The 27,915-nt window shown below is 36.1% G+C and overlaps 1 protein-coding gene across 4 annotated transcripts in view; it reads left to right on the top strand.

Moving 5' to 3' along the window:
* The window catches only part of DIAPH2 (diaphanous related formin 2), an 886,560-nt gene that overhangs the window by 221,115 nt on the left and 637,530 nt on the right, over positions 1–27,915 (top strand). For all 4 annotated transcript variants that reach the window (XM_067024271.1, XM_067024270.1, XM_067024269.1 and 1 more), the window contains 4 exons: positions 4,936–5,010; positions 5,089–5,158; positions 9,390–9,526; positions 12,410–12,518. In XM_067024271.1, coding sequence (XP_066880372.1) covers positions 4,936–5,010; positions 5,089–5,158; positions 9,390–9,526; positions 12,410–12,518 — 391 coding nt within the window. The remainder of the gene's footprint in view (positions 1–4,935; positions 5,011–5,088; positions 5,159–9,389; positions 9,527–12,409; positions 12,519–27,915) is intronic.

Below are 27,915 nucleotides of genomic sequence, written 5' to 3'. Positions count from 1 at the left end.
GCCAAGAAATGAGATTACGGGCTATAGCCCATCTTAAAAAAAAAAAAAAAGTATAAGCTACATCTGGCTCTGTTCTTTCCAATAAGCTTCCGTACCTAAATTTGATTGGAAGTTTTAGTTGGAGTTGCCAGATATCTTTCTTTAACAGTATTTGGTAGATTTCTTATGAAGCTTAGGACTTTGAAAGACAAGAAAAACATGGGTTGAAAAGTACCTATCACACCTAAATGAATGAAGTAAGCTGGTAAATAATACAAAACATGTAATTCTGTGTCTAGACATAGATATGTAGGTTTAAGCCCAATACAGTTCTGGAACAACCACTAATTCTTCTTCAATGAGTTATTGCTGGAGCCATGAGCCAGATGTTATAGGAAACCATGTACTGGTCCTGTTAGTAATTTCTAATGGTATGATTGAAATAAACATGGGCTTTGGAGTCAGACCTAGGTGTGTGGGTGTGAGTCCTAGAACTGATACTTGTTGAATGATGTTTTGCAAGTTACTTAGCTACTTTGCTTCTCAGTTTCTTTATGTGAAAACACTTTTGGGAATGGCTAAAGTAAAAAAGATTGACAATATGAAGTGTTTGAAGGATCTGGATCAATTAGAGCTGTTACACTTTGCTGAAGGAGTCCCAAATGGTATAGCCACTTTGGAAAGCAGTTTTTAAAAATTTAAACATGCACTTATCATAAGACCCAGCAATTCTACCCCTAGTTATTTTCCCAAGAGAAATGAAAATATGTGCTTACACAAATACTTACATGTGAATGTTTATAGCAGCTCTATTCATAATCATCAAAACCTGGAAACAACCCAGATATTCATCAACTGATGAATGGATAACCAAATTGTTTTATATCCATATGATAAAAAGGAATGGACTACTGATACATGCAATAACATAGTTGAATATCATAATATTTATGTTAAATGAAAGGAACCAGACACTGAAAGCTGTATACAGTATGATTCCATTTCTAATGACATTCTGGAAAAAGCAAAACTATAGGGGCACAAACCAGTAAGTGGTTGCCAGGCAACTGGGAGTAAGGAAGAGGGATTGACTACAAAAGGAGAATGAGGGAATATTTTGATGTGGTGGAAATGTTCCAAATCTTGTTTGTGTTAGAGGTTGCATGACTATATTTTGTCAAAATGATGAATTTCACTGTATGTAAATCATATCCCGATAAAAAGAAAGGGCAAAAACCTTGTGTTCAGAGTGGTTATGGAAATTATAAGAGATCATCTTCCTCCCTCATTTTTTCTGTTGCTTGGTTCTTCATTATCCTCTGTTGCTTCTGTGTCTCTTATAACTTTGGGGTCCATGATAAATTGCAATTTCTTTTTCAAAGCCGAGATACTACAGAAAATTTATGTCTTTATCTATCTTTTTCTGCAATCTGAGTCAGATTTTAAATGGAGTGATCAGCTATATTTTTATACTTCTAGATATTCCAGTTAGTACTGCATAACTCAGAGCTGGAATTGGCAGACTCTGTAAAATATACCAAATATACTTGCTTTGACTGGATTCCTCATCTCTGTTCTGTGGCAGTGGGAGTGTACAGTATGGTTGGGAGGGTATTTAGAGCAATCTTGAATTTTGAGCCTGGAGTCCTGCCTGAGAAAGGCTTCCTCCACTTCTCAACAAACCATTGTTCTATGCCAGGGGTTCTCAAACTTGAGTGAGCATCAGAATCATCCGGAGGAGTAATTAAAACACACATTTCTGGGCTCCACCCACAGAATTACTGAGTCACTAGGCCTGGGGTGGGACCCAAGAATTTTGTATTTCTAACAAATTTCCAAATGCTGTTGATGCCCCTGGTTTGGGGCACACACCTTGAGAACCACCGATTTATACTTACTCTGGTGTTGCAGTATCAAAATTCCTGCCTACATACAGTAGCCAACATTTTATTTATAAACCACTTAATCATTTCATGGCCACTTTTGTATTGGGTAAAACCTAAATATATGTATATTTATATATAGAATATATATATATATATATATATATATATATATATACACACATATATATGTATATATAGAGAGACAGCCAGACAGTAAGCATTTGGCTAGAGGCTACAAAGTATTTGATGCTTAAAGACAGAGAAATGGCAAGACAAAGGAAAAAAAGGTATGTCTAGCTGTACCCCTTCCTCTTCACCTCTTGAGTGTCATCCTACTATATCATAATTATTTTATTACCCTAGCTACAGGCTCCTTTTGTACTCCCATTCTCTCTACTTTAAAAGCTCTGAGGACTCTTAGCAGTCCTCTGCGCATTGCCCTAACATATTCTCAGTTAAGACTTTTCATTGCCTACTTTGTAATAAATAGGCCCAGCCTCCTCACACTTAGGTTTCATGATTGTATCCAATTTTTGGTTTTTTTTCAGACCGATAATAATTTTCACTGAATGAAACCAAAGTACCATCAACTGTCCAAATTGAAACAGTCTGGGATGTGTGGGTGACTGATTTCAAGTGAACAAATAGAAATCATGGTCTTGTATCAAACACTTCCCTAGACCAATAAACAAATAATCCTAATCACTTTAATAGCACTAGGTATAAAAAGAAACGGGTAAAATTTAGAATCTTTAAAGAATTTGTGAGTGTTAAATTTAAGGAAATCATAGATTATTTCATCTTTCCAGATGCCAAAGCAGATACTGAGGGCTGTATATATAAATTTGTTCAGAATTTCTATTATTTTAAGGTTACTGTAGGGTATTTTCTGCTGTTAGGATATCTGCTGATTTCTCTCTGTGATAGATTAAATACAGTATTTTATGTTTAGAGAGCTGTTGTCCTTTTCTCCTTCTCCCACCACCCCACTGATTATCAAGTCTTTAGAGAAAATAGCTCATTGTACTGGTTGATTACATGCCTCAATTGAATAGTAGCTTGCTGCCAATTATCATTACAATGCCATATTGATTTTTTCCTCATTTCCGCTGTGGAAATTAAAGCAGAATTTGTTTAAAATGAGTTTCCATATGTATTGTGGATGTGATTGGTTCCGAATATTTGAGCTATTTTTAAAATGTATTTTCTTCAGTGATCTGTTATTTGTTACTGATAATCTCTTAGAAATTTAGGTCTCTTCTTTATTGATAAGCTTTACCTTAGGTACATATGAAATGTGATTTAAAAACTGTGGAATTGAACTATAGTCATGGTTTAAATATGTAGAGTATAGATTTTAATTATTGCTTCACAGGCATCCTGCTGTATGTTAATTTACGTTTGTAAAGTTCTTGGACAATAGGATTCTGCTGATTCTCTTAACCACACAAGTCAGTAAATTTAATTAAATTTTAATTAGAAAATATTTAGTGTTGACTATATGTAATCTATTCTGCTAAGCATTATGGGAGACAAAGATGAGTGAGATCATATAACAGTCTTCAGAGAATTTATAATCCAGAAAGGTGGGTAAAGACACTTGTGGTATGAATCATAATGTCAAGTAGTAAGAGATGCACAAACACGGGCATTCGAAGGGAAAATAACGCATTTGGATGGAGGACTTAACAGGAAAAAAACATTAATGGAGGAATTAACAGTCAAGTTGAGCCTTGATGGGTTGGGAGAGATGGAGTTGGAGTTACCTTCTGGGAAGAAAGAATGAAAAATGAGGTGAAGCAGGGAAATGCAGGGAAGACTCCAGGAAAGAGAATATGTCTGATTTTTATTGGAACATGTGGTCTAAGGCCTGAGGCTAGAAAGGTAGGTTGAGGCTTGATCAGAATCAGGACTTGAAATGTGTTAAATAGTCCAGAGAAAATTTTTGGACAGAAGACTGTGGTAATCTGGCATTTTATAAAATGAATAAAAGAGAAGAATGATGCTGCAGAGACCCTAGTTGGGAGGCTTCTGCCATACTAAAGGAAAGGTAACTAGGGCTAAATTAGAATGGTAGACAATGAAAGGGGGTCATTCTAGAAGTAGAGTAGTAGTAGAGTAGGGTCATGACAATAAGTCAAATCAAGTTCTCCGTGATCAGTCTTCAAGTCTCTTGTCACACATGAGACTTCATCTCCTGCCATTCTTGCTTCCAAGCCTGCTTGTTCAGCTGTGACCACACAGGTCTCCTCACACTTCCTGGAACATTCCAAGCACACTAGCTACCACATCAGCACCCTATTTGCTTCTATTCCCTCTATTAGGAAAGTCCTTATTTCCTTCAAGGCTCTGCTCAAATATCACCTTATCAAATAATCTTTCTCTGACTACACATTAAAAAATAACATCCTGGCTCTCCTTATTCCATTTTCCAAGGTTTATTTCTCTTCATAGTACCAAAGCATTGACATTTTATTATATAGTTATTTATTTATCCTCTGTCTTCCTTTTAGTAGATGGTAAGCTACATGAGGGTAGGGGCTTAGTTTGTTGCCAGTTATATCTCTATCACCTAGAACATGCCTGGTACCTAGTGGGAACTCAATAAATATTTGTTAAATGAATGAACAGAATAAATGCAAAGGTGAAAGAGGTGGCGGATCAAGAAATTATGCCAGTATTTCAAGTCTGAAGGATGCAAGGGGTAGTAGTATTATTATCAGAATATGGAAGAGAGGAAGAGGAGTTGATTTAGGAGAACAGAGACATAGGAGAAGAGAAATTTGGCTTTGTAAATTCAGGCTTAAGTATTTGACGCTGGTGAAACAACCAAGGCAGTGCTGTAGAATGGGCAATCTAAAATGTGAAGAGAAGTCTAGGATTGAGGTTGAGGTAAGGATCTCTGAGTCATCCCCATAGAGTCAATACTCAAAGCAATGGGAGTGGAAAAAAGAAGGACAAGCAATATAAAGACAGGATTAACAGATCTGAAAATCAAAATTTAATTTGGGATATTTAATGTTTTAATTACATAAACTTATTTATACTTTTTTTCTTGTTTATTTAATAGCTGGGTTAACAACTTTGGCCATGAAGGTCTTGGACTCTTGTTGGATGTGCTGGAAAAGCTTCTGGACAAGAAACAGTAAGAATAAACATGAAAAAAAATCACCACGGGGGACATTTTTAAGCACAACATAATATGTTTTTTCCTTTTATTCAGGCAAGAAAATATTGACAAGAAGAATCAGTATAAACTTATTCAGTGCCTCAAAGCATTTATGAACAATAAGGTAAGTAGTATTTATTTCTGCCTCTGTCGCAAAAGGTGAGAACTTGCCGGACAGACACTATGAAACAGGCAAAATAGTGGATGCTTACTCAGTTTTCAAAAGGGTCTTTATAATGCAAATCATCATGAGTTTCATTTAAATATTATTTAAAATATACTTTGCTTCACAAAATATTTATAGGCAGGTTTTTGCAATCATGCAAATGTATAAGTCTTGTTCCCAAATCAGATAATACTCTTTTTTCCCATGGTAGTAGGAAAATTTAAATGGGATAGGTTGAATACCATTTCCTTACAGAGAGTTTTTATTCTAATGTAAAGGACAATTAAAAGCTATGATTTTATTTATTTATTTTTTTTTCTGAGAACATTATAAGGTTAAGATCTTTCTTTTTATGTTCAGTTAATGTCAGTGAGTTAACATACATAAAAGACATTTCAGGCACATACCAGGTTTTTTTTTTTGTACCTGTGTACCAGTTGCATTATGAGGGACTCTAGGAATGCCAGATAAGGGTTTTTCTTCTAAAAGTAGTCTTTGCTCAGGTTATGAAGTTAAAGTCATTTTTTCTATAAACTTGTTTTGTTACTCTCTTATACATGATTTGTGCTATATTCCTATAGGTAAAATACCAACTGACTAATTCACTAATTGAATAATTCCCTTTAGATGGTGTTTTAATAATATCAAAATATTTATTAAAAATAACTAATTATAACAATAACCCAAAACTTGCCAGTAGTGAAATATAGCTATTAATAGCCAATGCAGTAAGATCATCTACTTAAGTAATCTGCAGTCTTTCTTAAGTGTGTGGGATTATATATAAGCATGTGTATATTATACACACATGTATCAGCAAAGAATTTTTTGGCATGTGGAACAGATGGATGCTTGCCAATTGACATGAGTCTCCCGTATAGAATATACTAATTGTGCTGTTCTTGGAAGTTTCTTCCAGAAAGATTTCCATCAGTACTAGTACAGAATTTCTCAACTTCTGAGCTCTTAGTCTTTGGTGACAAAGTTATGCAGAATCTGATACCTAACAAGAAAGCAGTTTAATGAACATTGCTTCTCCACAGCTCAAGATGGATCTCTTTTTTCAATTGAGGGAAACAAAGAAATAAAGGAAAGACAACACAGTACTAGAAATCAGGAAATATAGTCCATGATTTGCCACTAAGTTGTGTGGCCTTTAGAAAATCATTTGACCTCTCTGCCAATCAGTCCCCTCACCTGTAAAATTAGGACTCTGATCTAAATTCTTACTGACTTGAGTAGTCGACTCTTACAGCTTTCCAGGATATAACTGTAATCAGTATAGTTACTACAGAAAGTGACATTTCCTGTAGAGCCTTTTCCCATGAGACAGAAGTTGATATGTCCATACGTAATTATTTACTACTTAAGTGTTTGCCAGTTTTGAAGAACATGATTTTTTTTTTTTTTATTAGAGTATAGTTGATTTACAGTGTTGTGTTAGTTTTAGGTGTACAGCAAAGTGATTCAGTTATACGTATACATGTATCTATTCTTTTTTAGATTCTTTTCTCATATAGGTTAGTACTACTCTGTATTAACAGTGAAATCTGACAACATTTCATTGGAGCAAAATTGCCATTTCAAGCTAACCTTTAGTTAAACACCACACATTTGAATATTTTCATGGTTCCTAATTTATCTTCTAAAAAAATTCAGTGTAGCATTCCCTATGCTATGCAGTAGGTCCTTGTTGGTTATCTATCTTATATGTAATGGTAGTCTTCTGTGTGTGTTCATCCCAAGCTTCTGATTTATCCCTCCCCTCCCACGTTTCCCCTTTGGTAACCATAAGTTTGTTTTCCATACCTGTAAGTCTGTTTCTGTTTTGTAAATAAGTTCATTTGTTTCTTTTCTTTAAGTTAGATTCCACATATGAGTGATATATGATATTTGTCTTTGTCTGACGTACTTCACTCAGTATGACAATCTCTAGGTCCATCTGTGTTGCTACACATGGCATTATTTCATTTTTTAAATGGCTGAGTAATATTCCATTTTATGTATGTACCACATCTTCTTTATCCATTCATCTGTTGATGGACATTTAGGTTGCTTCCATGTCTTGGCTATTGTAAATAGTGCTGCAATGAACATTGGGGTACATGTATCCTTTCAGGTTATGGTTTTCTCTGGATATATGCCTAGGAGTGGGATTGCTGGGGCATGTGGTAGTTCTATTTTTAGTTTTTTAAGGAACCTCCATACTGTGCTCCATAGTGGTTGTACCAATTTACATTCCCAATAACAGTGTAAAACATGATAGTTTTAACTTAGATTATTCTATACTAAGATTAGGCTTTAGTTAGAGCATGTTAATGTCTTACACATAGGTGCTAGGAACATGAGTAAATGGTAGGTCTTTTAAATTATAGGTGTGTGAAACAATCGGCATACAGTACACATTCAAAAAAATATATATATATACAGTAATATATCCATTTCATGTTGGAATGAATTGTCATAATCAAAGAATGAAACTTTCATCTGAAATGACTTATACATCAAATTGGCTGGCCCTGAGGAGTTTTGATTACCTACTTCAAAAACTCTTTTTGCTTATACAATGCATGTAATATTAGGATCATAAAAAGCAACACATTGTCCCTTAACTTCCATTGCTGTAATATTGCTCTGATGTTTAGATTGATGGTTTTCCATCATTTCTCATATCTTCATTTTTATTTTGAGCATGTCTCTACACATTACAAACTACTTTTAAATAGTAAAATGGAAATTTGAAAAATTAAATGATTTCACTCTCAGTCTAACTGATTTTTAAAGTTATTTTAAGTTTGGTAATTGCATGGTAACCATCTCTCTCAGTTTTACACATCACTTATTTTCCTTACTATTTATTATTTACCAGCTACCTTTATACTTACATAGTCCTGTTTTTCTTTGCTTCTTTTTAATCTCGTCTCTTCCATTTCCTTTTTGTTGTCTTGTCTCTGTAAACTTCCTTATTTATTATGACCTCAAGTAAAGTCATATTTAAGAGCTTTAGCTATGTTTTTTTTAGTCCTGAATTCTTTTAGAAGATAAATTAGGAACCATGAAAATATTCAAATGTTTGGTGTTTAACTAAAGGATAGCTTGAAATGGCAATTTTGCTCCAATGAAATGTTGTCAGATTTCACTGTTAAACTGTAAAAAGAAGCAAACATATTTCATAAGAAATCTGAGAAATACTTTGTGGGACAAAGATCAAAGAAAATATTACCTTCTTCATGTAGTAAAAACCTGAGTTTTGGGCTTTCTTCAACATTTTTTTACCTAGTCATTCTTGTGATGCACATTTGCATGCATATATTCAAGCCTAGAAAATAAATGAAAATGGTGTCTGGCTTCTCTGCCTAGCTGACTGTGACACTTCGTAAAACCCTGGCTCCATTTCTTTCTGTTGATAACTTTTGTAATGCAGCACAATGGCTTGAAAGAGGGAGGCTAAGAGAGAGAAGGTACCGGAAAAATCCATACAGAGGTCTACTGCTTCTTTTTTTTTTTTTTTTTTTTTTTTACGGTACGCGGGCCTCTCACCTTGTAGCCTCTCCCGTTGCGGAGCACAGGCTCCGGACGCGCAGGCTCAGCGGCCATGGCTCACGGGCCCAGCTGCTCCGCGGCATGTGGGATCTTCCCGGACTGGGGCACGAACCCGTGTCCCCCGCATCGGCAGGCGGACTCTGAATCACTGCACCACCAGGGAAGCTCCTCTACTGCTTCTTTAACTGGCATGTAGTATACAAAAGAGCTTTTCAATGTTTTACCCTTTTTGTTCAACTTAGTTTTCCATACAAACATATTGGAGAATTTAACCATGAGTTCCAGACATCTCCAGGGAGACCCAGTGACATAAGTAGAACTGCTTTAGAAAATCATATCAGTATGTGCTTTACATATTCTTCTTTGTTGAGAAAGTATTGATTGTTCCCATATTTCTTCCAAATTTTTATGGAAGTTTTAGGCAGGCTAATGGAGATCATATCTGACCAAAGGACCAAAACTCCAAGATGCAGTCATTTCAAATAAAAAACAAACAACTGCATTTGAAGAACATTCATCTAATTAAGTAGAACCTTACTGTGGAGGTATTGGTTTTTAGAAAATCATTGTTTAGTTGCTTTTTAAAATTAAAGATGTGTTCCAAAAACATTTTGAATGAAAGTTCATTTTTTAAAATTTTTTTCAGTTTGGATTGCAAAGGATTCTAGGGGATGAAAGAAGCCTTTTACTGTTGGCAAGAGCAGTTGACCCCAAACAACCCAACATGATGACTGAAATAGTAAAAATACTTTCTGCTATTTGTATTGTTGGAGAAGAGAACATGTACGTATTGCTCTATTATTATTATATTAACTGCATAGAAAATAACACTTGAGAAATTAACAAGTCCTACTTTTGTGCTGTTTCTTTTGATAACTTGCATGAAAATAGTATTAAATTTTAGAAAAAAATATTGGTATTTTTACCTTATCTATTTGGATATTAGCTTTTTCTTTTTTTTTTTTTAATTCTTTGAAAAATAGGTTTAAAACGATAGAATCCTAATGGGGAGTTCTTCAAAGTTGGATATTCAAAGTGAATGAATAGAATTTTGTCTAGTTGAAGGTAAAGCAATTATTAGAAAAGTGGTAAAAGGTCAGTTAGGGAGTAATTTTGGTTAAACACACACACAGGCACACACATACACATACATATAACATACACCCTCACACATGCACATCACAAAATTTGACTTCCTTAACTGAATTAACTAGATGCTTTATTTTGTACTATAATTTTATTTTTTAAACATCTTTATTGGAGTATAATTACTTTACAATGTTCTGTTAGTTTCTGCTGTATAACAAAGTGAATCAGCCATACATATACATATATCCCCATATCTCCTTCCTCTTGTGTCTCCCTCCCACCCTCCCCATCCCACCCCTATAGGTGGTCACAAAGCACCGAGCTGATCTCCCCGTGCTACGTGGCTGCTTCCCACTAGCCATCTATTTTACATTTGGTAGTGTATATTAGTCCATGCCAACCTCTCACTTTGTCCCAGCTTACCCCTTCCCCTCCCCGTGTCCTCAAGTCCATTCTCTATGTCTGCATCTTTATTCCTGTCCTGCCCCTAAGTTCTTCAGAACCAATTTTTTTTTTTTTTTTTTAGATTCCACATGTATGTGTTAGCATACAGTATTTGTTTTTCTCTTTCTGACATACTTCACTCTGTATGACACACTCTAGGTCTATCCACCTCAGTACAAATAACTCATTTCATTTCTCATTTCATTTCTTTTTATGGCTGAGTAATATTCCATTGTATATATGTTTCATATCTTCTTTATCCATTCATTTGTCGATGGACACTTAGGTTGCTTCCATGTCCTGGCTATTGTAAATAGTGCTGCAATGAACATTGTGGTACAAGACTCTTTTTTTTTTTTTTTTTTTTTTTTTTTTTTGTGGTACACGGGCCTCTCACCACTGTGGCCTCTCCCGTTGCGGAGCACAGGCTCCGGACGCGCAAGCTCAGTGGCCATGGCTCACGGGCCCAGCCGCTCCGCGGCATGTGGGATCCTCCCAGACCAGGGCATGAACCCGTGTCCCCTGCATCGGCAGGTGGACTCTCAACCACTGCGCCACCTGGGAAGCCCTATGACTCTTTCTGAATTATGGTTTTCTCTGGGTATATGCCCAGTAGTGGGATTCGTATGGTAGTTCTATTTTTACTTTTTTAAGGAAGCCCCATACTGTTCTCCATAGTGGCTGTATCAATTTACATGCCCACCAACAGTGCAAGAGGGTTCCCTTTTCTCCACACCCTCTCCAGCGTTTATTGTTTGTAGATTTCTTGATAATGGCCATTCTGACTGGTGTGAGGTGATACCTCATTGTAGATTTGATTTGCATTTCTCTAATGATTAATGATGTTGAGCATCCTTTCTGCCTATGGTAAGTGAAAAGATGAAGCAATGTTAATGGAATGAAATTAACTGGTTGGAAAGAACTAAAGGCTGTTGGTAACTACTCAGAGTGCACATAAGTGCCAGTTTCAGCAAGTTGTTGCTGACTGTGCGTTAGATATTTCTTCTTATGGAAATAATATTGATTTAGAAGCAAAATTACAGATTTGATATCCAGTTGGTAAGAAACCATTGTGATAAAGAATGTAATACCTGCTATGGACATGAACTAAAATATTTCTTCTGAACACTCTGTGTGGCAGTAATCATTTCAGTTTGAATTAGAATGGTGCAGGCAAAGATTTAATATTCTTCTAATATGTTGACGTTCTCATACCTCTTGGAATAAAATGAGATGTTGCTTAGTGCTGGTTTGTCCTTCGAAACCAAAAGACAAACACTGAACAAAAATATTATCACACAATATTAAGTCTTATCTCAGTGAGAACAAACTGAGCATGAGATAGCTTATGCAGATAGGCTTCCTTCCTTAGGTTTTATAGAAAAATCAGTTTACACACAAGTAAGAAACATTTTTCTAGTCTGTTAGGTTTTCAGTACTTAATTCATACAATGCACCCTACCCTGGTATATTTTATGAGTTAATTATAATTTCAGATATAGTTTGATAATAGTAGTTTACTACATAGGGTTAATTTGATTCAGACACTGTACAGAGATAGTTTCCAATATTTTTGTTCAGGTGAATAAGTTTCTTGTGCTCGGTAATTATAGATGCTTCTCTAATTTACTGGGCTTTCTCTTTTAGGTTTATTTCCTTGTTCCATTTTCAAAGAATCCTGTTTTTTTTTAAAGTTCTTTAAAAAATATTTATGCTTTTCATCACTTTATTATAAAATTATAGTCCGTTTACACTTGTTTAAACTTTGAATAATTGTAAATGCCGTATCATGTTTAAGTGACATTAATATCTATGTTAACACATGAAGTATCAAAACCTGAAACTTAAAATTTTAATGCTTATCAATTATTTTTTTAAAAAGTGTCACCCAGAAAAATTATTTTCCTCAAGACTTTCAAATTGAATTTTCATTTTGGTGCCCTACATTTATTTAACTCTATCAACGTTTGACTTGTAGATATATGTGGACAAGAACACAATTCTTAAATTGTGGTGGTCTATGTAAAAACATCAAGCACCAGAAAGAAAACAGAGAAGACTGTATAAGGGATAACCCATATTCATTTAGTATGTGTAAGATGTATTTCTCATTTCTATATTTTTTTTCTATAGTCTAGATAAACTTTTAGGGGCTATAACTACAGCAGCAGAACGAAATAACAGAGAACGATTTTCACCAATTGTGGAAGGATTAGAAAACCATGAAGCTTTGCAATTACAGGTGAGTTAGCTTTGTCTTAACTTGCTTCCGGGGTTATATTTAGAGTACGTACTCGTTTTGTATGACACCCGTTCCATTTTAGCTAGCATTTAAATACAAGGGAACATAAAAATGAGATTCTTCCTGTTGCTTGGTCATTCATAGAAGCTAAGGTTTTGTTTGTGAAAATGACAATTTGTTTAAAATTAGGAAAAGTACTTTGAATTATTATAAATATGATCATGATTATCATAAATATTTGGGTAGAAATTTAGTAATTATTGTAGTAAACCATGGAAATTAAAGCCTTAGCAATAATCAGGGCAAGAGGGCAAACAGTTCAGCCAATGCCATTATCCTGAGGGTTAATGAACTTTGTGTGGGCTCGTTGTAAAAATTTAAGAAAACTAAACACATCTCTTTTTTGTGCCATTCACACAGCATTCAGAAGTTTCACTGCCCAGAATAGGGAGGATTGAATTGCAACTCTTAGGTCATGGTCTGTCTCATAGCCCTGTGTAGACCCAGCCTACATGTCTTCTTTAGAAAATGATAAAATTTGCTATCTTTTCTTGGATGGTTTCAGGAAATGAACCATTTTATGAAAGATAACTTTGTTCTTTAGTGATGAGAACTCTTATTTATTGACCATACTTATCGTGTGAGATCCTGGACTAAACATTTGAGTTTACATACACTATGTAGTTTAATTCTCGCAATTTGGCTATGTAGGTACTATTATTATCTCCATTTTGCTTATGAGACAAATAGGCTGAGATTAAATAACTTGTCTAAGGTGCCACAGCTTGTAAGTGGGACAAATTCGATGCCAGGTTTGTTAGTCTGTGATGCCCATGTCTTTCTTTTAGACAGTGTTTAGCATTTAATGTACCATGGGAAACACTTTCTGAAATATTTTTAAAACCCTTGTAGTGTCATTCAACAAAGAGAACATGGGTCCACATTTATTTTATGAAATTATTTAGTAGTGTTTAAATATTAAAATTTCTTATCTGATATAAAAACAAAGAGTTTCTTTTCCCCTTTTTAATTTTATTGTTAAGTGTCATTACCTGTTTTCACCAGAGTTTCAAACTACAGCAGATAGATAATTTGACTTGTCCAAAGAAAATACTGTAGTGTTACAAAACTGTAATCCCTTTCCAAATACTTGAAGAAATTTGTTAATTGTTACTTCTACTCCAACTATGATGAGCATTTCGGATAGACTTTTATGGTGTGCCTTTTATGGCCAGTGTATTACATTTTTTAATGCTTGGGGGATTTCCTTTCAGTGCTTTCCTTTTTAAAATATACTTCTTATTATACAATTTATTTCAATAACATTTAACATCTCTACTGAAAGGTTTGGAAACTGTCTTTTTTAAGATGACTTCTTGAAATCTTTGTTCTTGTTCCTGTGCTTGGGCTTACATAACTAAATCTCATTGACTTTCAGTTGTATGTAGAAGTTTGTACTTGTCTTGCAAAGTTTGCTTAGGAAGAATTAAGTGTTTTATCTATATTCAAAGTTTTCATTCCTCACTCAGATCACTCACTCACTTAAAATCACACAGCTGTTGAGAGGTAGAGCTATGATTTGAAGCCAGGTCTATGTGATGCCAACATTTGGATACTGTGTTGTCTGACCTTTAAATGACACCCCTGCCATAGAATAGTTCAGCCCACACAATGAGGTGGAAATGACATTTGCTAGCCTTCACGAAGCTGGACTGAATGGAATGATAAAGTGGCAAGTTTTTAACAAGTAACATGGAAGGATCATAGACGTCTTGCTAGGTATTCAAGAAATTGTTGAATACTGATTATAGATTCAAACATATGCAAATCAAAATTTGAAATTTCCTATTTTAATGAGGTATGAAACTTAGTGATTTGTTATATACAGAGCCTGGTGCTCTCAGAAGAATTGTGAAGTGGGTTTGTTTATTTGGATTATTTCACGTGGATGAAAAAAATTTCTAAAAGTTCAAAAATATATTCAGAATACAGAATGAAAAACAAAAGTTTAAAATCTGTTGTTTAAAGAATAAAATGAGTGCTGTATTTTAACAGAATTACTTTTCTATTTCTGTAGTATCCTGAGACTTCTCAAAATGTTATTACAGTCTCAGGAAGTAATTCTGGTAAAATACAGGACTAATTATATTTTTAAATAATAACTACATACCTCCTCCCCTACCCCCCTGCTTTTTGGATTCCAAAAGAGGTTATTAAGTTCTCAGAGAGGTTTTCTAGCTCATATTTAAAGTGAAATTTTGTACCTGTGATAAGAGTTTTATTATCTTCAGTAGTTCAAGAAATAGACAGTAAATCATATATCTTCATATGTTCTCTGTTCATTGACTTTCCTTCAGCTGAGTAACCTTCTCAAGTCTCCCCCATACTACAGTGCCTTCTTTTGATCGTACTTATCCTTTGAAGTAACTTCTCATCTTTCTTTTTCATTTTATAGTCCAAGTCTCTAAAAGAATTATCCATACTTGTTTTCTCTGTTTACTAAATTACCTTTCACAGCTCAACGTTTTCACAGTTCTTCAAAAGGTTGACAATGATCTTTATATTTCAAAGTCCAGTGGCTTCTTTCCAATCCTAATTGCTTGGCTCTATTAGTCACTCCCTCCTTGAAAATTTTCCTGCCTTTGGCTTTCTAGGCACCATCCTCTCCTTGCTCGCTGACTACCTCTAAGTGTTCTTTCTCTATCTTCTTCATGTGTTTCTTCTTACTTCTTGGCTATTTTATTCTTTATGTTCTTTTCTTGGTCCTATTCTGTCATCACTTTTGTTTATACATACATATGGACACACATATACACACGTATATAAGCTCATATACGTATACATCTATATGTATTGATACACACATATGTGAAGGCTCTTAATTGCTTCTCTAGCTTTAACATCCAACTGTGTTCTAGTGATTCCCCAGGTTTTAAGTCTGGCTCATATCGGTATTCAATCCTACCTGTCCAAATAGCTAACTGCATGTTTTAGAAGCATCATAAAAATTCAAAATTCACAATAGCATTTATAAGCCATGTGCCAGTGTTCTAAATACTTTAATATGTTACCTCATTTTAAACCTCACAGCAATTCTCTGAGAGAGATAGTAGTAGTATCCCCATTTTATAGATGAGTAAGCTGAGGCTCATAGAGGTTAGATAACTTTTCTAGGGTCACATAGTAAATAGGAAGTAAAGCTCAGTTTAGACCCTAGAGTATCTGGCTTCAGAGTACTTGCTCTTAACCACTATATGGTACCTCCTCTTAGTAAAATGAGCTCATTTTCTCTTTCCCTTAGCATGATTTCCCCCCTAAAAGAAGTCTACTCTTCTTCCTGCCTTTCTCATTTTAGATAATAGAGAGGTATCATTTTCTTCCTGATCTTTGGTTTTCCTCAAGACTTCATTCTTCTTTGTTCCCTGCATCCAATTAATCAAGTCTTACAAAACACTATGAATCTATTCCAGTCTCTCTATCTCCACTGTCTTTATCTTCTCCCAGCAATATAATTCCAACAATTTCCTAATTAGTACCCCAAACTGATACATTCTTCCCCAAAACAGACAAATGTTTTGTACTGTTGTCGGTTATCCTTAAAAAATAAATCTGATTCTAACATAGTAGCATTCCTAGAAACCTATCTATGCTCATGACCCATTGCTTGATAAAAGTGAAAAGCCTAAGCATGATGAATGACCTTTCTCAATGTGGTCCCAGCCTAACCTTCTGGCCTCAGAGCCCGTCACACTCCCAAATGTATCATGTTTTAGCCATACTAAACCTGTTAAACACCCATATTTGATGTTTCCTAAATATGCTGTAGACTTTTAAATGCCCTCAAACATTTTATCATGCAGAACACTTTGCTTGCAATAGCAATGCTTCCCCAGCCATGTCCCCTTCTTCTTGGTAAGGTTTAATGAGGACACAAAGGAGGGCAAATTTAGGTATGTCCTGCATAAGTCAAGGAAGGCTTCAGTGATGAGGTGATGCTTTAACTGGGTCTTGAAGGATCAATAGGAATTTTCCAGAAAATTATCTTTACTGATAGAAAACCAGTACTGTGGTAGGGTGGGAGGCAGGAGAACGGCTTCCAGTAGGTAAAAATAGAGGCCAGAGTAGTCTGCCAGTCCCTTCACAAAAGACAGAGTGAGGTAATACCAACATATAGTTGAAACTGATTTCTATGTAGCCCAGCAGGAAAAGCTAGAGTACACTGAGCATTAGTAATAGTTGTTTTTTTTCCTTTAACTTTTATTTTTATTATTTAAAATTTTTTTTAATTGAAGTATGGTTGACTTACAGTGTTATGTTAGTTTCAAGTGTACAGCAAAGTGATTCAGCTATACATATACATACATATGTATGACTGTATACCTATGAATGTGTATATATATATATATATATATATATATATATATATATATATAGTACATTCTCTTCCATTATAGGTTATTACAAGATATTGAGTATAGTTCCCTGTGCTATAACAGTAGGTCTCTGTTGGTGATCTGTTTTATATACAGTACTATGTATATGTTAATCCCAAACTCCTAATTTGTCCGTCCCAATAATAGTTGTTTATGGAGAAAGTCATAGAGTTAACCTCCAATGATGTATTATAGAAACCAGCCCCAGTCTTCACAGGCTGCTATTTAGTCTGAAGGGTGCAATGTCTTAAAGTATTTCAGGAGCTGTGTGCAGAAGTGTTTTTATTTTAGCATGATTTAATACATCTAAAAAATATTGTCTAACATGCTGAAAATAATAAAAAATATTGTGCATGTTATAATTAGATATGGTACACAAAAACATAGAAGTAAATATACAGTTGGTTCACTTATCCAGACCTCACCTATTTGAGAGATTTATCATTTTGGAATATAACTCAGAACCAAAAAAAAAGAAAAAAGAAAAAAAGAAAATAATCTGAGTAGCCTACAGAATGTCACCAAATCCATCAAGTAAGCCTCATGACGACAAAGACCTTTTGGCCTTTAATCAGAGCCTATTAACTCTTTATTCCTATGTTATCTTAATGGGCCCGATTTTCTGTTTTCCATCCATAGTAGACTAGAAGCACGACTTGGGAGGTTGGAAAACGATTTATTCCAGACTTGTGCACTGAGATGAAGAAGCAACAACTGACACAATGAAAGCAAGGGAGAAGGAGATAGAAACATAATAAAAGAGTGGAACTGGAATTCGGAAATTATAACATTTGGTTTCATTTGGCATCAGAGCAAATAGCCCTGTATCTCTCAATAGCTCCTGAGGGCATCTATGTGTTCCATCATCTCTCAACTAACTCACATATTTAATCATGCCCCTGAGTCAGCAAAAAAATAAAATAACAAATTATACCTAGGATATTTTAAGAATGTGGGAATTCTGGAATTTTCTTCAGAAAGAGTTTCATGCAAAAACAGATGTTCATGCTTAAATAGACAAACCCTCAGGCATATGGACTGATTGTTTGTAGCTCGATTCTTTCCACAGTGGTTCTCAAGCGTTGAGATTTTACTCTAAGCAAACTTATAAATTAGCTATTAGTGCACTCATACCATCACATATGAGAAAGTAGCTTTGGATAAATCATTTATTATTTGTCAGTAGAGGTACATTTATAATAAAACAAGGCACTGCAGCTATGAATAAGGAGGAAATTTGTGGAAAAGTAAATGAGTGTGTTAAATATTGTGTTGAAGGAATGTCTGATACTACTTAGGAAGCTAAATAACTATTTATTATTATTATTATTTTTTTGCGGTACGTGGGCCTCTCACTGTTGTGGCCTCTCCCGTTTCGGAGCACAGGCTCCGGATGCTGAGGCTCAGCGACCATGGCTCATGGGTCCAGCCACTCTGTGGCATGTGGGATCTTCCCGGACCAGGGAACGAACCCATGTCCCCTGCATCGGCAGGCGGAATCTCAACCACTGCGCCACCAGGGAAGCCCAATAACTATTTATTGACATTTTTATACTACTACCATTTTGAAACTAGAATTAGTACAATGGGGGGTTGTATAGAAATATTTACAACATGTAGTCATGTTTCAAGTACAAAAATAACTTCGGAGTTAAAGAAGGATGTCTTTTATTTTAAACCTGTTTCAAAGTTGAATAATTGCCAAATCGATCGTTTTTGGTAATGGGGAATCACTAGAGACCTCTGTAAGATAAAAAGCAACAGACACTTTGGAAGTCATCATATTGGTTTCTATAGCACCATTCAACGCTATTGGTCACTCTTGAGCCAAGCTCGCTCCTCCCTCAACTTCTATGATACTAAGCTCTCTTTTTTCTTTTACCTTTCTGTTACATTTAAAATCTCCTGTCTCTATGCTTAGCCTTAAAATATACATATTCCTAGAGGTTGATCCATAGTCCTTTGATCCTTTAATCTGTTCCTTTGCTCATTATGTACATTGTCCTTGGCAGCATTATCCATCCTTATGACTTCCACCAGCACTTCTATGTGATGAGTCTCTCTGAACTCTTCTATTCCAAATACATCCTGACTCACAGATGCCATATATTCAGCTGCCTTCTGACTGGATTTCAAATTCAGCATTGTCCTTAACTGTACTTTTCTTCCTTATCTTCATCCTCTCCTTCCTACTCCAATCCACTCTCCAACCTTGACCTGCCTTTCTCTCTTTTTTTTAACATCTTTATTGGAGTATAATTGCTTTACAGTGGTGCAATACCTTCTGCTTTTTCACAAAGTGAATCAGCTATACATATACATATATCCCCATATCTCCTTCCTCTTGTGTCTCCCGCCCACCCTCCCTATCCAACTGCTCAAGGTGGTCACAAAGCACCCAGCTGATCTCCCTGTGCTATGTGGCTGCTTCCCACTAGCTAGCTATTTTACATTTGGTAGTGTATATATGTCTATGCCACTCTCTCACTTCCTCCCAGCTTACACTTCCCCCTCCCTGTGTCCTCAAGTCCATTCTCTAAAGCTGTGTCTTTATTCCTGTCCCGCCCCTAGGTTCTTCAGAACCATTTTTTTTCAAAGAGATATTCTTTCATTGTTAGTGTATAGGAATGCGACAGGTTTCTGTGCATTAATTTTGTATCCTGCTACTTTACCAAATTCATTGATTAGCTCTAGTAGTTTTCTGGTGACATCTTAGGACTCTCTATGTATAGTATCATGTCATCTGCAAACAGTGAAAGTTTTACTTCTTCTTTTCCAATTTAGATTCCTTTTATTTCTCTTTCTTCCTTGATTGCTGTGGCTAAAACTTCCAAAACTATGTTCAATAATAGTGGTGAGAGTAGACAACCCTGTCTTGTTCCTGATCTTAGTGGAAATGGTTTCAGTTTTTCACCATTGAGAATGATGTTGGCTGTGGGTTTGTCATATATGGCCTTTATTATGTTGAGGTAAGTTCCCTCTATGCCTACTTTCTGGAGGGTTTTTATCATAAATGGGTGTTGAATTTTGTTGAAAGCTTTTTCTGCATCTATTGAGATGATCATATGGGTTTTCTCCTTTAATTTGTTAATATGGTGTGTCATACTGATTCATTTGCATATATCGAAGAATCCTTGCATTTCTGGGATAAACCCCACTTGATCATGGTGTGCGATACTTTTAATGTGCTGTTGGATTCTGTTTCTAGTATTTTGTTCAGGATTTTTACATCTATGTTCATCACTGATATTGGCCTATAGTTCTCTTTCTTTGTGACATCTTTGTCTGGTTTTGGTACCACGGTGATGGTGGCCTCATAGAATGAGTTAGGGAGTGTTCCTCCCTCTGCTATATTTTGGAAGAGTTTGAGAACAGTAGGTGTTAGCTCTTCTGTAAATGTTTGATAGAATTCACCTGTGAAGCCATCTGGTCCTGGGCTTCTGTTTGTGGGAAGATTTTTAATCAGAGTTTCAATTTCAGTGCTTGTGATTGGTCTGTTTATAATTTCTGTTTCTTCCTGGTTCAGTCTCAGAAGGTTGTGCTTTTCTAAGAATTTGTCCATTTCTTCCAGGTTTTACATTTTATTGGCATATAGTTGTTTGTAGTAATCTCTCATGATCATTTGTATTTCTGCAGTGTCAGTTGTTACTTCTCCTTTTTCATTTCTAGTTCTGTTGATTTGAGTCTTCTCCCTTTTTTTCTTGATGAGTCTGGCTAATGGTTTATCAATTTTCTTTATCTTCTCAATGAACCAGCTTTTAGTTTTATTGATCTTTGCTATTGTTTCCTTCATTTCTTTTTCATTTATTTCTGATCTGATCGTTATGATTTCTTTCCTTCTACTAACTTTGGGGTTTTTTTGTTCTTCTTTCTCTAATTTCTTTTGGTGTAAGGTTACATTATTTATTTGAAATGTTTCTTTTTTTTTTTGAGGTAGGATTGTATTGCTATAAATTTCCATCTTAGAACTGCTTTTGCTGCATCCCATAGCTTTTGGGTCGTGTTTTCATCATCATTTGTTTCTAGGTATTTTTTTTTATTTCCTCTTGGATTTCTTCAGTGACCTCTTCATTATTTAGTAACGTATTGTTCAGCCTCCAAGTGTTTGTAATTTTTACAGTTTTTTTTCCTGTAATTGATATCTAGTCTCATAGCATTGCGGTCAGAAAAGATACTTGACACAGTTTCAATTTTCTTAAATTTACCAAGGTTACATTTGTGACCCAAGATATGATCTATCCTGGAGAATGTTCCATGAGCACTTGAGAAGAAAGTGTATTCTGTTGTTTTTGGTTGGAATGTCCTATAAATATTAATTAAGCCCATCTTGTTTAATGTGTCATTTAAAGCTTTTGTTTCCTTATTTATTTTCATTTTGGATGATCTGTACATCAGTGAAAGTGGGGTGTTAAAAGTCCCCTACCATGATTGTGTTACTGTCAATTTCCCCTTTTATGGCTGTTAGTATTTGCCTTATGTATTGAGGTGCTCCTATGTTGGGTGCATAAATATTTACAATTGTTATATCTTCTTCTTGGATTGATCCCTAGATCATTATGTAGTGTCCTTCTTTGTCTCTTGTAATAGTCTTTATTTTAAAATCTATTTTGTCTGATATGAGAATTGCTACTCCAACTTTCTTTTGATTTCCATTTGCATGGAATATCTTTTTTGATCCCCTCACTTTCAGTCTGTATGTGTCCCTAGGTCTGGAGTGGGTGTCTTGTAGACAGCATGTATATGGGTCTTGTTTTTGTATCCATTCAGCCAATCTGTGTCTTTTGGTGGGAGCATTTAATCCATTTACATTTAAGGTAGTTATCGATATGTATGTTCCTAATACCATTTTCTTAACTGTTTTGGGTTTGTTATTGTAGGTCTTTTCCTTGTTTTGTGTTTCCTGCCTAGAGAAGTTGCATTTGTTGTAAAGCTGGTTTGGTGGTGCTGAATTCTCTTAGCTTTTGCTTGTCTGTCAAAGTTTTACTTTCTCCATTGAATGTGAATGAGATCCTTGCTGGGTAGAGTAATCTTGGTTGTAGGTTTTTCCCTTTCATCACTTTAACTATGTCCTGCCACTCCCTTCTGGCTTTCAGAGTTTCTGCTGAATGTTCAGCTCTTAACCTTATGGGGATTCCCTTATGTGTTATTTGTTGATTTTTCCCTTGCTGCTTTTAATATTTTTTCTTGGTATTTAATTTTTGTTAGTTTGATTAATATGTGTTGGCATATTTCTCCTTGTATTTATCCTGTATGGGACTCTCTGTGCTTCCTGGACTTGATTGACTATTTCCTTTCCCATATTAGGGAAGTTTTCAACTATAATCTCTTCAAATATTTTCTCAGTCCCTTTCTTTTTCTCTTCTTCTCCTGAGACCTCTATGATTCGAATGTTGGTGTGTTTAATGTTGTCCCAGAGGTCTCTGAGACTGTCCTCAATTCTTTTCATCCGTTCTTCTTTATTCTGCTCTGAGGTAGTTATTTCCACTATTTTATTTTCCAGGTCACTTATCTGTTCTTCTGCCTCAGTTATTCTGCTATTGAAACCTTCTAGAGTATTTTTAATTTCATTTATTTTGTTGTTCATCATTGTTTGTTTGCTCTTCAGTTCTTCTAGGTCCTTGTTAAATGTTTGTTGTTTTTTCTCGTTTCTATTTCCACGATTTTGAATCATCTTTACTATCATTACTCTTAATTCTTTTTCAGGTGGACTGCCTATGTCCTCTTCATTTGTTTGGTCTGGTGGGTTTTTACCTGGCTTCTTCATCTGCTGTGTGTTTCTCTGTCTTCTCATTTTGCTTAACTTACTGTGTTTGATGTCTCCTTTTCACAGGCTGCAGGTTTGTAGTTCCTGTTGTTTTTGGTATCTGCTCCCAGTGGGTAAGTTTGGTTCAGTGGATTGTGTAGGCTTCCTGGTGGAGGGGACTGATGCCTATGTTCTGGTGAATGAAGCTGGATCTTGTGTTTCTGTTGGGCAGGACTGTGTCCAGTGGTGTGTTTTGTGGTGTCTGTGACCTTATAATTATTTTAGGCAGCCTCTCTGCTAATGGGTGCAGTTGTGTTCCTGTCTTGCTAGTTGTTTGGCATGGGATGTCCAGAAATGTAGCTTGCTGGTCATTGAGTGGAGCTGGGTCTTATTGTTGATATGGAGCTCTCTGGGAGGGCTTTCACCATTTGATATTATGTGGAGCCAGAAGGTGTCTGATGGACCAGTGTCTGAACTCGGCTCTCCCACCTCAGAGGCACAGGCCTGACACCTGGCCAGGGCATGAAGACCCTGTCAGCCACACAGCTCAGAAGAAAAGGGTCAACAGAAGCATGAAATAAATAAATAAATAAATAAATTAAATTAAATAAACTTAAAAAATAAAAAAAAAAATATTAAAAATAAAAAAATTAGAAGGGAAAAAAAAAAGGAAAGGAGAGAGCAACCAAACCAACAAACAAATCCACCAATGATATCAAGCACTAAAAAGTATACAAAAAAAAAAAAAAAAAACCAGCAGACAGAACCCTAGCACAAATGGTAAAAGCAGAGCTTTACAGACAAAATTACAGAAAGAAGTATACACATACACAGTCAGAAAAAGAGAAAATGGAAGAAAAAAATATATATATAAAAAAAAGAAAAAGAAAGAAAGAAAATCAATAAAGAAGTCTACCAATAATAATAAACTCTAAATACTAAAGTAAGATAAACATTAAGCCAGGAATAAATTAGATGCAGGAAGCAAACCCCAAGTCTACAGTTGCTCCCAAAGTCTACCGCCTCAATTTTGGGATGATTCACTGTCTTTTCAGGTATTCCAGAGATGATGGGTATATGAAGTTGACTGTGGGGATTTAATCCTCTGCTCCTGAGGCTGCATGGAGAGATTTCCCTTTCTCTTCTTTGTTCGCACAGCTCCTGAGGTTCAGCTTTGGATTTGGCCCCGCCTCTGTGTGTAGGTCACCTGAGGGCATCTGTTCCCCACCCAGACAGGACAGGGTTAAAGTGGCAGCTGATTAGGGGGCTCTGTCTCGCTCAGGCCGGTGGGAGGGAGGGGTACCAAATGCAGGGCAAGTCTGTGGCGGCAGAGGTCGGTGTGACATTGCAATAGCCTGAGGCGTGCCATGCGGTCTCCTGGGGAAGCTGTCCCTGGATCATGGGACCCTGGCAGTGGCGGGCTGCACAGGCTCCCGGGAGAGGAGGTGTGGAGAGTGACCTGTGCTCACACAGAGGCTTCTTGATGGCTAGAGCAGCAGCCTTAGCACTTCATTCCCATCTGTGGGGTCTGTGCTGATAGCTGCGGCTCACACCCATCTCTGGAGGTCATTTAGGCGCTACTCTGAATCCCCTCTCCTTGCGTACCCTGAAACAATGGTCCCTTGCCTCTTCAGCAGGTCCAGACTTTTTCCCGGACTCCCTCCCACTAGCGCACTAGCCCCCTTCAGTCTGTGTTCACGCAGCCAACCCCAGTCCTCTCCCGGCTTCTGACCAAAGCCGGAGCCTCGGCTCCCAGCCCCCGCCCGCCCCAGCAGGTGAGCAGACAAACCTCTCGGGCTGGTGAGTGCTGGTCAGCACCAATCCTCTGTGCGGGAATCTCTCTGCTTTGCCCTCCGCACCCCTGTTGCTGTGCTCTCCTCCATGGCTCCGAAGCTTCCCCTCGCCCACCCGCAGTCTCTGCCAGTGAAGGGGCTTCCTACTGTGTGGAAACCTTTCCTCCTTCACAGCTCCCTTCCCGAGGTGTAGGGCCCATGCCTATTCTTTTGTCTCTGTTTTTTCTTTTTTCTTTGCCCTACCCAGGTATGTGGGGAGTTTCTTGCCTTTTGGTAGTTCTGAGGTCTTCTGCCAGCGTTCAGTAGGTGTTCTGTAGGAGTTGTTCCACATGTAGATGTGTTTCTGATGTATCTGTGGGGAGGAAGGTGATCTCCACGTTTTACTCCTCCACCATCTTGATGGTCTTCCAGGCCTGCCTTTCTCTTGTTTGCCCATTCCTGGGTAACCTTAGCATTGTCCACCAAGTAGCATAAACGAGAAACATAAGTCATTTTCGAATATGCTCTTTCTCCATCCACCATTCCCTCAGTCACCAAATCCTATCAATTCTACTGCCTTAGTGCTGTACTTTCCTTCCTTAGTATAATAGTGTCTACCCCCACCCCCGCCACTAATTTGTTTCAGGGTGTTGTCACATCTCAATGTTTTATAATTTCCCTGGACTCTTAAATATCTTCTACCCTTCATTCCAGCCCCTTTTAAATCATTTTCCACAAAGTTATACTTCTGAAATGCCATTCTTGTTATATCACTGCTTAAAATCCTGTTACATCTTCCCATAGCCACTAGGAGTAAAGTCTAATGCTAGTCCACACAAAATAGCAATACTTCATCATGTAACTGTCGCTTTGTCTCTAACCTCATATTCCGTCACTCTTCTACATATAGTTTTTGATTCAGTCATACTGTACCCAGTTCCCTGAGCATTTTATGCTATTTCATCTCTCTGCCTCCATACCTTTGTACTTGGCAATGCCGTGCCTGTAATCCTCCATTTTATGACGTAATAACTTTCTCTGTACATTTGTATCTTTCTTCATTGGTACTTATTTTGACTCAAACCATCTTTTTTCCTAACTCCCGCTGGGCTGGGATAAAGAAAGACTTTGTTAATGTCAAGAAAGTACTTAATAAGGTCAATGTGTGACAGTGTCAATAACATTTTAAAAGCACAATTTGTCACAGCTAATGGCAGTATGGATAATCTGTCTGAGAATGTCCTAGAGTTGGCAATTATTGTACTATATAGCTCCGTGAATTGTGATCAAACAGATAAATGTTTGTATAGTTTTCAAAGCTGGTGAGTTACAGTAAATAAAAGATTCTAGCATTTTCCCAGGAATTTTGTGAAGATATTGTATGTTTAAATATTTTCCCTCTCTATCATTTAAGAAACTGAATGCAATTTCTTTTTGTAGTAATATATCTAATCAATAAAATTTGAAACATTTAATGACTATTCACCCATTATATTTTAAACATTTTATTGGTGGCAGTTAGGGGTTACAAAGAAAACCCTAAACAAGTACAGAGCCATATCTTTAGGAAGTTTGAAATTTATTTTGTGATATTTCACTCTCTATACCACACCCCACACCCCGGGATGAAGACAATAGCACCCTGTGACTAAAGAATGTAGGTGATTATTATATAAAGAATGTATACTATTATGGTAAAGGAAGAATCATAATGTTATAGAAAAATTGATTGTAATTCAGTTTAGTATAATTATGCATGGCAGAAATTATTGGATGCTTTCTCACGTGTGCAAAGTTGGTGGTTTTTATCTACATGTTTATGCATTTGTTAAATGGGTTATATAGATATCATGTAAAAATCTCCATATAATATAGGGAGATCATTTAATAACATTGCAAATACAGAAACTTTTTTTACTGGTTAAAAATCATAATCGTGGTTCTAGCCTAGTATGTTTATCAATAATGGAGAAAATTCAGACTTCCTATTATTTTTGAATTCTGGTTCTCATGGAAGCTGAATTTAAATCAAATAAATATGGCAGACTATTTTGAACCTTAGATACATTATAAAGAAACTAAGCAACAGATGAAATCTGGCTAGTGGACTCTGTGATTTCTATTTAAAGGCACTTGTTTTCTTTCCAGTACAGGGAAAAATGCTATTTAGCAATGCCTGATTTGTGCATTCTAGTATGGTAGAAAGATTCCAAGACTAAAAGTCATGAAGCCTGAGTTCAAATCCAATCTTTGTGTTTTATTATTAGCTATACAGTCTTGGGCAAATCATCTAATCTTCCTAGGTTTTCAGTTTCCTTATCTTTAAATGAGGATATCGGACCGGAATATTTTATGTTCTTTCTAGCTTTCAAATCCCGTAATTCTTTATTTTCTATCTCTGGAGTTGGATTTTTGTTTTTTGAAAGTAGATTGATTTTTCATTGTAAGAGGACAATATCGTTCAATCATGCTCTTAAAGATTTATATACTTGGAAGTCGAACATGCCAATTTTGAAAGTTCCATTATTCAGGGATGAGTTTTATACTGCTTTGGAGCTTAAGTTTTAGATATTAGTCCAGAATCCTTTTAGAAATGTCCAGTGCAGTACTCTTCAGTCAAACTTTCTGCAGTCTCCTTTATCCGTGCTGTCCAATATGGGAGCCACTAGCCACATGTGGCTGTTGAACACTTGAACTGTAACTAATGAAACTGAGCAACAGCATTTTAAATTTTATTTAATTATAATTAAGCTAAATTTAAATTGTAGTCAGTGGCTCTGTATTGAACAGCATGCTCGTGTGTGTGTGTGTGTGTGTGTGTGTGTGTGTGTGTATGTGATGTGTGTATTTGCATGCACATCTATGCTGAATAGGGAGTGGAGGGAGTAGGGTGGCAGGAAGTGAAGGAGAGTGAGAGGCCATTGTTTTGGATGATGGGATGCTGTCCATAGGTCACTGTTCAGGATATATATAAAGTGGAATGTAACACATTCCAGAAACCATTTTCTATCTCCCTTCCTCCCTTCCCTCCTCCCTCTCTCCCTCTCTCTCTTCCTCTTTCTTCCTTTTTTCTTTTTTCTTTCTTTCTTTCCTTCTTTCTTTCTTTCTTTCTTTCTTCTCTTTTTTTCTTTCTCTTCCTTCCTTCCTTCATTTCTTTCTTTCTTTCTTTCTTTCTTTCTTTCTTTCTTTCTTTCTTTCTTCCTTTTACATTCCATTATGTATTATGATAACCACTTTATTTTTATTGAGGTATACTTGATAACCGTAAGATAACCATTTTATATACTAGACAGCATATTAAAATAATTATATGTTTTTCTAATTAACCTGTAGTTTCAAAGTTAGGTATTCCCAATATTTTAAGCATGATGCACTAGTTAAATTTTATTATCTTACCCATCCTTAAAATATTTTGCTGTGTTAATCTAGGAACAGAGTTTATGAGGCAT

Source organism: Kogia breviceps, chromosome X, assembly GCF_026419965.1.
Source record: "Kogia breviceps isolate mKogBre1 chromosome X, mKogBre1 haplotype 1, whole genome shotgun sequence".
NCBI classification, from domain to species: domain Eukaryota; kingdom Metazoa; phylum Chordata; class Mammalia; order Artiodactyla; family Physeteridae; genus Kogia; species Kogia breviceps.
Note: the sequence above shows the minus strand (reverse complement) of the source record. Positions and strands in the feature narration are given on the sequence as shown.